The 9,863-nt window shown below is 50.7% G+C and overlaps 1 protein-coding gene across 1 annotated transcript; it reads right to left on the bottom strand.

Moving 5' to 3' along the window:
* Positions 1 to 8,622: 8,622 nt before the first annotated feature.
* On the bottom strand, positions 8,623 to 9,537 carry LOC129196929 (olfactory receptor 14J1-like). The gene has a single exon (XM_054804896.1). It carries the CDS (start codon positions 9,535 to 9,537, stop codon positions 8,623 to 8,625), a length of 915 nt encoding a protein of 304 aa, XP_054660871.1.
* Between the last annotated feature and the right edge of the window lie 326 nt (positions 9,538 to 9,863).

The raw sequence follows: 9,863 nt of genomic DNA on the forward strand, positions 1-9,863 counted from the left end.
TTCATCCTCGAAGTCCTTCTGCACAGGGCTGCTCTCAATCCCTTCATCACCCAGCCTGTATTAATATCAGGGACTGCCCCAACCCAGGTGCAGGACCTCACACTTGGCCTTGCTGAATTTCATGAGGATCACATGGGCCCACTTCTCCAGCTTGTCCAGGTCCCTCTGAAAGGCATCCTGTCCCTCAGGCATGTCAGCCACACCACTCAGCTTGGCAAGACTTGCCCTTGGTGAAGCCATGCTGGCTGTCTCGAATCACCTCCCCGTCCTCCGTGTGCCTTAGCATAGCTTCCAGGAGGATCTGTCCCAAGATCTTGCCAGGCACAGAGGGGAGGCTGACAGGTCACTAGTTCCCAGGGTCCTCCTTTTGACTCTTTTTAATAATTGGTGCAATGTTTCCCTTTTTCCAGTCACCGGGGACTTCCCCCGACTGCCATGACTTTTCCAATCTCATGGAGACTGGCTTGGCAACTACGTCAGGACTCTGCGATGCATCTTGTTGGGTCCCACAGACATATGTATGTCCAGGTTCCTCAGGTGGTCTCAAACCAGATCTTCCCTTCCAGTGGGAGGGACTTTGCTCCTCCAGTCCCTGCCTTGAGGCCCACCCTCTTGAGAGGTGTGGCAAGAGAGGTTGCCAGCAAAGACTGAGGCAAAAAATGTTGTTGAGTACCTCAGCCTTCTCCTCATCTGTTGTTGCCAGTTTGCCAGTTGTGTTCATCAGCAGGGTGCACTTTCTTTGACCTTCCTTTTCTGGCTGACATACCTATAGAAGCCCTTCTTATTATTCTTTGTGTCCCTTGCCAAGTTCAGCTCTAGCTGCGCCTCGGCCTTCCTGACCCCATCCCTACACAACCAAGCAGCGTCCCTATACTTGTCCCAGGATACCTGTCCCTGCTTCCACTGCCTGTGCCCTTCCTTCTTGCCCTTTAGTTTAACCAGCAAGTCTCGGCTCATCCATGCTGGTCTCTTGCCTTCCTTTCCTGATTTCTTACACCTGGGGATCGAGAGCTCTTGCTCTCTATGGAAAGTGTCTGTAAAGATCTGCCAGCTCTGTTCTGCTCCCTTGTCCCTGAGGGACATTTCCCCAGGGGTCCTATTGACTAACTCCTTGAGCAGCTGGAAGTTTGCTTTCCTAAAATTCAGGGTCTTGACTTTACCCTTCGCCTGTCCCATATCCCTCAGGAGGCAAACTCCACCAAGTGCATGATCACTGCAGCCCAGGCTGCCTCCAGTCTTGATGTCTCCCATTAGCTCACTTGCGTTGATGACCAACAGGTCCAGTAACACGTCCCCTCTGGTAGGGCTGTCTAATACCTGCCCTAAGAAGTTATCCTTGATGCACTCCAGGATACTTCTGGATTGCCTACAGCGCACCATGCTACTTTTACAGGGTGGTCGAAGTCTCCCAGCATGATGAGAGCCTGCGAGAGTGATGCATCCAATCAGCTGTTGGGTAGTCAGGCAGAAGTGACGTCAGAAGAACATGCCCATGTCCTGTGCCTACTGCTGTCCTCTCGGGTAGTCCCACAGAAGTGACTTCACATGCATCGACCCCAGCCATGAGCCTGCTGCAAGCAGGCTCTCACCTGCAGAGACAAAAGGACATCATAATCAACATCCAAGTGATGATCCTGCTGCTGGCCTATCTGGTATTGAGGCAGAAGTGATGTCATCATGAATGTCCAAGCCAAGTGCCTGCTGGCCTTTCAATGTCCTCAGGCAGAAGTGACTTCAGAAGACTCAGCTGTGAGCCTTCTCTGGCCTATCACCTGCAGAGACAGATGTGACCTCACAATCCACACCCAAGTCTTTTCCCTGCTTCTGGCCTGTCGGGTACTCACACGGAAATGACTTCGCAGTCACCTTCACAGCCACCTGCCTCTTACTCACCCATGAGATTCTGAGGCACAGATGAACTAATAGTAACTTCCCCACCCATCCCTCGCCTTGTGGCCTACAACCTCATCACACACATGTCACCTCATGTTCATCTTCCAGCTGGTCAATGACCTCACAGTCTCTGCATTCGCTCTGCCTCCTGGGGGAAAAACAGCTTAGAGTGAGGGTTAGAGGACAGGTGGAAGGTTGGGGCCTTCAAGGGTGCTAGAGCTCAGGGGTTGCAGGTTTGTGTTGGCAGTTTGGGTTCAGGCGAACCCAAAACTCTGGTGAGAGTTTCTACTTTGTGCTCAGGGTAGGGCTAAGGGTTAGAGGTCCCCCTTTAGGGTTCGGGATCATGGTGAGGCTCAGGGTGAGGGTTTGTGATTCTGCTTAGAGCTTCCCGTAATTGATTTCAGGACTGGTCAGCTTTGTGGGATAGGGGGTTGGGTTAGGGCTAGAGGTGAGGGCCAGGGTTAAGGCTAGCATTTCCAGAGTAGGGACCTCACAGACAACAATCATGTGCTGTCCCTTTCACATGCATCTCCTTTGACCTCCCCACGCTCCCTTCTCTCTCTGATGAAACTCTCAGGCATCTCGAGCACCTCACAATGCTGCTCCTTCACCAACCAGCTTCCTCCAGCAGAAAGGACATCACAAGCTGCCCTCCAGCAATGTCACCTTTGCCTTCATCTTCCTCTTGCCCCTAACCTCTCACCTCAGCTCCGCTCTCACTTGATCTCCCTGGCCTTCTCTCACAATCCCTGCCCTCCTTCTAGCTCCTGGGAAACATGAGTTAGGCTCAGGAGTGGGGTTGAAGATGGGGGGGGGCAGGGGCACGGGACAGGATTAAGGACTGGGGTTAGGATTAAGCTTCAGGCATCTGGTGAGGGTTTCAGCTTTGGCATTGGTGCTCAGAGTAGGGCGAAGGATGAGAGCTCCAGGTTAGGCATTAGGGTGAGGGTACAGCAAAGGTTGAGGGTGAGCTGGGCAATGCCAGGTCGGAGGGGCCAGGGTGTGTAGGCACTCTGCGTGCTTCTACCCTCATGGTGACCAGAGGGAAACCTCAGCTGGTGATGACCAAAAGCATCCCCATTGCAATGGGCTGGGGATTAGCGCTGGGCACATGACAAGGCACATCCAAGGGGCTACACGGGACAGGAGGTCTCTGTCTCCTTTCTTTGTCATCCTGAAATCGCTGCCTCTGGTTTTCTGCTCTAATCAGCCCCCAGGGAGCCATGCTTCAATTTCCTGAAGCAGTTTCATCACCCACAGCCCTCGGCAGCCTCTGCTAAACCTCCAGGAATCTTTATTCCTGCCATGGCGCTCCACACTCAGTGCCTTTCCCCTGGGAGCTTGTTAGTGTGCAGCCACTCTAATGAGTTTATTCTTGCCTCTCAATTTCTGCACAGTTGCAGGGGGACTTTTAGGAGAGACTGTCTTCTAGGAAGAGTTTTGCTAATGTCAACAAGCACATCATATAACACAAGTCCATTTCCTTCTCAGTCATAACTCCCTAATACTTTCAAGATTGACAAATGATTTTTCATTTGACTGTAAAATGTTCCCACACAACACGCCAGCCCCATTTGCTAGAGATGGGCATGGCATCAGGAGACACAGCCAGCCAGGTAGATGTGACCACAGGAAGATGGTCAGGGAGGTCACTAGAGGCATGAGTTGGTGACAAGGCTCTGGGCAGGAAATTTGGCCAAGAATAAGGCAAAGTGGATGCTGAACCTCTGCCCAAAAAAAAAAAAAAAAAAAAATAAATAGAGAGATTTCTTCACATTTAAAAAGACATGAGCACTTTTTCACTGGCTGAAATGATTGAATATTTCCAAGAAAGCAACTGTTTTTTTTTTTCCCAAGTCATGCCATAATGATTCTATGATAATGAGATTTTTGGGGATGTGTATTACAATTACTAGAAGAAATAAGGATCCTCCCAAGTACTTGTGGTGTCAGTACTCTGTTACACCGTGCACTGAAACTCACTCATCTTTCAGGTCTTTCCACCTGTCCTATTGAAATGGACTGTGTCTAAAGACACCTTTTCAGCAGACTTTCCTTTGCTCTCAGGATTTACTCCTCCCCTTACAACTTTTTACTCAGATACACTTGAGGAATGTGTTTTATTTTTTATTCAATTTTTCAAATTTAGGACGGTTCCTGTTTCTATTTAGAGCCAGTCCTCAGGTTAAATTGGGTGGGAATTGCTGCGAAGGAGCTGTAACATTCAGCTGCAGACTCGGTGCAGAAGCCTGATGTAGGAAAAGAATGCCAGTCCCGAGCGGCCCCTGAGAGAAATGGTTGTCCAGGCAGTGTGGGAACTCAGGGAGACAGCTGGAGTGACCTTTCCACACCTCCTTAGAAGATCCTCTGGTTCAGCATCAGTTGGAGAAAGCTGCTGTCACTTCTGTAAACTGAAAAACTAAAAAGCCCTAAAATATCAAAACTCCTTTTTTTAATTAAGTGCTCATTGAATTCTTCCACTTTAAGTAGACTCCTGAAACCTCTCCAATTAGCTGTACAAGTCTGGAAACCCTGAAGAAAATTAATGGAAGGCACATAGCTCGTTAGGGCTTTTTGTGTTTTAATTAGCCCCATGGTATATTTGGTGCTGAGCCCTTGAACTTCAGATACTGTGAGGAGATTGAACCAATCACTCAAGGAGTTAAAATCAGAAGCAAACACTCAAGTATCTTGGAGTGTTAATTGGCCCCAGTGAGGGCCATTGCTGACAAAGCCTCCCCATGGATTTGTTAGAGCAGAAAATTGGAGGCTGTGATTACAGGTAGGCAAAGGCACTGTGCAGGTGGATCTGATGCTGAGTAAAGCCTTGGTGTAGTTTATCAAGATGTGTCAGAGCTCTAATATGAACTGGAGTCAAAGGCAGACAAGTGGTACACCACAATTGATCTCACCAATGCATTGTTCTCAATCCCTTTGGCAGTGGAGCGCAGGCCACAGTTTGTTTTCACCTGGAGGGGCAGCCAGTGCACCCCAGAGGTGGAAACAGAGTCCTACCACTGGCCACGGACTGATCCAGACTGCACTGGAACAGGGTGAGGCTTCAGAACATCTGCAATACGTTCACGACATCATGGTATGGGGCAACACAGCAGAAGAAGTCTTTGAGAAAGGGAAGAAAATAGTCTAAATCCTTCTGATATCTGGTTTCACCATTAAACAAAGTAAGGTCAAAGGATCTGCACAGGAGATCCAATTTTTAGGAATAAAATGGCAAGATGGACACCATCAGATCCCAATGGATGTGATCTAAAGAATAGCAGCCGTGTCTCCACTGACCAGCAAAAAGGAGACTCAAGCTTTCTTAGATGTTGTGGGTTTCTGGAGAATGCATATCCGAAATTACAGTCTGGTCTAAGCCCTCTCTATCAAGTGACCCAGAAGAAGAAGGATTTCAAGTGGGGCCCTGAACAATGACAAGCCTTTGAACAAATTAAACAAGAAACAGTTTATGCAGTAGCTCTTGGTCAGGACCAGATGTCAAAAACATGCTCTACAGTGCAGCTGGGGAGAACGGCCCTACCTGGAGTCTCTGGCAGAAAGCACCAGGGGAGACTCGAGGTCGACCCCTGGGGTTTTGGAGTCGGGGATACAGAGGATCCGAGGCCCACTACGCTCCGACGGAAGAGGAGATATTGGCAGCCTATGAAGGGGTTCGAGCTGCTTCAGAGGTGATTGGCACTGAAGCACAGCTCCTCCTGGCACCCCGACTGCCAGTGCTGGGCTGGATGTTCAAAGCGAGGGTCCCCTCTACACATCATGCAACTGATGCTACATGGAGTAAGTGGGTTGCATTGACTACACAGCAGGCTCAAAGAGGAATCTCCAGTCACCCAGGAATTCTGGAAGCGATCACGGACTGGACAGTAGATCAAGATTTCGAAATTTCACCAGAGGAGGTGACGTGTGCTGAAGAGGTCTCACCGTATAATAAACTACCAGAAAATGAGAAGCAATCTGCCCTGTTCACTGATGTGTCCTGTCACACTGTGGGAAAGCATCAGAGGTGAAACGTTGCTGTATGGAGTTCCTACATGATGAGTCGCAGAAGTTTCTGAAGGAGAAGGTGAATCGAGCCAGTTTGCAGAGGTGAAAGCCATCCAGCTGCCTTTACACATTGCTGAACTTCTCGTTCAGCATGTGGCCAACACTCTACCTCGATACTGACTCATGGATGGTGGCCAATGCCCTGTGGGGGTGGTTACAGCAGTGGAAAAGGAACAACTGGCAACGCAGAGGCAAACCCATCTGGGCTGCCCCACTGTGGCAAGATATTGCTGCCCGGCTAGAGAACCTCATTGGAAAAGCACATCACTTAGATGCCCACGTACCCAAGAGTTGGGCCACTGAGGAACATCAGAACAACCAGCAGGTGGATCAGGTTGCTAAGATTGAAGTGGCTCAGGTGGATCTGCGCTGGCAGCATAAGGGTGAATTATTTATATCTTGGTGGGCCCATGACACCTCAGGCCATCAAGGAAGAGATGCAACATATAGTTGGGTTCATGACTGACGGGTGGACTTAACCATGGATGCTATTGCAGAGGTCATCCATGAATGTGAAACATGCGCTGCAATCAAGGAAGCCGAACAGGAAAAGCCTGTTTGGTATGGAGGACAATGGCTGAAATATAAATATGAGGAGGCCTGGCAGATTGATTACATCACACTCCCACAAACCCGCCAAGGCAAGCGCTATGCACTTACCATGGTGGGAGCAACCACTGGATGTCTGGAAACATATCCCATGCCCCATGCCAATGCCCAGAACACTATCCTGGGCCTTGAAAAGCAAGTCCTGTGGTGACATGGCACCCCAGAGAGAATTGAGTCAGACAACGGGACTCATTTCTGAAACAACCTCATAGACCCCTGGGCCAAAGACCATGGTACTGAGTGGGTGTATCACATCCCCTACCATGCACCAGCCTCTGGGAAAATTGAATGATTCAATGGGCTCTTAAAGACTACCTTGAGAGCAAGGGGTGGTGGGACCCTCAAATATCGGGATACACATCTAGCAAAGGCCACCCGGTTAGTCAACACTAGGTGATCTGCCAATCGAGCTGGCCCTGCCCAGTCAAAACTCCCACGCCCTGCAGAAGGGGATAAAGTTCCCGTAGTGCACATAAAAAATACACTAGTGAAGACAGTCTGGGTTATCCCTGCGTCAGGCAAAGGCAGACCTTTTCACCCTTCTTGGAAATTGGGACAACATTTGCCAGCTTCCAGTCCACTGGGACCTTTCCAGACTTGTCACGTGGAAACCTGGTACCAAGAGATTGGACCCCTTGTGTGGAATGGCTTTGCTTCACAGCAGAGAAATACTGGGGTGGGTGGCAGGTGGCAACTTAAGGATGAATGAGGTTCCCACCAAGAGAGCAATGGCTGCAGCCCCCAAGGCCAGAGAGAAACGGGCCTGGGCTGTGCAGCCCTGGCAGGAGAGGGGGTTGCTGTCCCCGGTGACCCTGCAGCAGCGTGGGGCCTGTGGCAGAGGTGAAGCCGATCTCCAAGAAGGACAAGCTGCTGCTGAGAAAGTCCCTAGGGGAGGACAGTCCAGCCACACTGTGGACATCATGCGGGGGGCTGACTGGCTAGAGAGCAGCGCTGCAGAGAAGGGCCTTGGGGTCCCAGAGGATGACAAGCTGAGCAGAAGCCAGCAGTGCACCATCGTGGCAAAGGCCATCAGCCACCTCCCCTGGCCCCATGGCAGTTTCCACCGCAGGGTGCTGCTGCAGAGCTCTGGGCGCTCACACCAGAGCCCCGGCCCCTCTGAAGGACACAGCAGCTCCTGGGGGGCAGAGAGGCAGTTCAGCCTCCCCATCAGCCCAGGGCTGGTGCTGGCTCTGAGCGCACGAGCAAACAGAGGCCACTCAATCTCTGGCTCTCCTGCATTCATATTCTAGGGGACCCCTAACCCCAACAGCCTTTGCCCCTTCTCTGCCCCCACCAGCCCCACTCCCCAGCACAACACAAGAGTCCTGGCCCTGGGGGTCCTCAGGCAGCTCATGGATCTCTCCACTCTCCCCTCCCCATGCCCGCTGGTGCCCCACTGACTCCCATGGCACTGTAGAGTCCTTGTTTGTGGATACATCAACTTAGTGCTTTACTTTGGGGGCAATTCTCCTTTAAGGGTGTTCCACTTTGTGTGTCTCCATTCATTCCCACCCCAGGGCACAAGGTGAGTCCCCATCCTCTCCTGACTCCTCCAAACTCGTATCCAGATACACTGCTATATGCCATCGGGCCTGTCATATGTGAAGAAGCCTGAGGATGTAATGGAGAGCTGATGGACCATCTCAACAGCAAATGGACACCTTTAAAACCAGAACTTTTGGGCCAATGGAACCCCATGGTACTGTGAGCTTAACCCCAAACACAGGGAGAACACAAGGAGAACAGACTCTTTAAAAGATCAATTCTTTGGATATTTCACTGGCAGTACTCTAGGGGAAGAGCCCAGGCTTCAGGTACTGCACCAAGAGATCCTCTTGATCTTGAAGAGCTGCTATTGAGCATCTCACATCTGACACAGTGCTGCACAAGGGTCAGACACAACACAATCAAACCTCCAGACAAGTAATATAAACCAGAAAAGTAAATATAAGCAGGATTTTTCACAAGGGAAAAGTGCTGACTCCTGGTCTAAGATGAACTCTGGGACGTGTGCAGAGAAAGAGAGACAGGTTATTGTTGGTGAAACAAAAACCATTAAACATGTTTCCATAGCGAATCCTTGAGCTCCTTGTTCCTCATGCTGTAGATGATAGGGTTCACAGTTGGAGGTACCACGGAATACAGAATGGCGACCACCAGGTCCAGGGATGGGGAGGAGATGGAGGGGGGTTTCAGGCAGGCAAAAATACCAGTGCTGATAAACAGGGAGACAACAGCAAGGTGAGGGAGACACGTGGAAAATGCTTTGTGCCGTCCCTGCTCAGAGGGGATCCTCAGCACAGCCCTGAAGATCTGCACATAGGACAGAAGAATAAAAAGAAAACAAACAAAGAATAAAGAGGAACTAACCACAATAAGCCCAGCTTCCCTGAGATAGTCTGAGTGTGAGCAGGAAAGTTTGAGGATCTGGGGAACTTCACAGAAGAATTGGTCCAGGGCATTGCCCTTGCAGAGTGGTATAGAAAATGTATTGGCCGTGTGCAGCACAGCATAGAGAAACCCAGTGCCCCAGGCAGCTGCTGCCATGTGGACACAAGCTCTGCTGCCCAGCAGGGTCCCGTAGTGCAGGGGTTGGCAGATGGCAACGTAGCGGTCGTAGGACATCACTGTGAGGAGAGAATACTCTGCTGACATTAGAAAGAAATAAAAAAAGACCTGAGCAGCACATCCTGTGTAGGAGATGGCCCTGGTGTCCCAGATGGAATTGGCCATGGCTTTAGGGACCGTGGTGGAGATGGAGCCCAGGTCGAGGAGGGAGAGGTTGAGGAGGAAGAAGTACATGGGGGTGTGGAGGTGGTGGTCGCAGGCTATGGCAGTGATGATGAGGCCATTGGCCAGGAGAGCAGCCAGGTAGATGCCCAGGAAGAGCCAGAAGTGCAAGAGCTGCAGCTCCCGTGTGTCTGCGAATGCCAGGAGGAGGAACTCAGTGATGGAGCTGCTGTTGGACATTTGCTGGTTCTTAATATGGAGCCATTGTCCTAAAAAGGAAAGGACAGGGAAAGCTATGACAGAGTTCTCTGAGCAAAGCCACTCCATTTTTCACAGAAATCCCGCCCCCTCCCCCAATTCCAAGGCATTTCCTTTCTTTGCTTTGTGCTGGCTGAGTGTGCTGTGAGGAGCAGGATCTCTGCCCCCGTGCTGCCAAGGAGTCAGCTCTGCCCTGCTGCAGTGAGTACATGGGAGCTGGTTCTTGACACCCCCGATGGTCACCAGGGCTGTCAGATGCAATTCACCCTTGATGGAAATGTTCAATATCTGCACTCATCACTCCAAAG

This window comes from Grus americana, chromosome 27 (genome assembly GCF_028858705.1).
Source record: "Grus americana isolate bGruAme1 chromosome 27, bGruAme1.mat, whole genome shotgun sequence".
Lineage (NCBI taxonomy): Eukaryota > Metazoa > Chordata > Aves > Gruiformes > Gruidae > Grus > Grus americana.

Bases quoted from the DNA above. Each gene is read 5' to 3' on its own strand.
- LOC129196929 (XM_054804896.1), bottom strand. From the start codon at position 9,537: ATGTCCAACAGCAGCTCCATCACTGAGTTCCTCCTCCTGGCATTCGCA.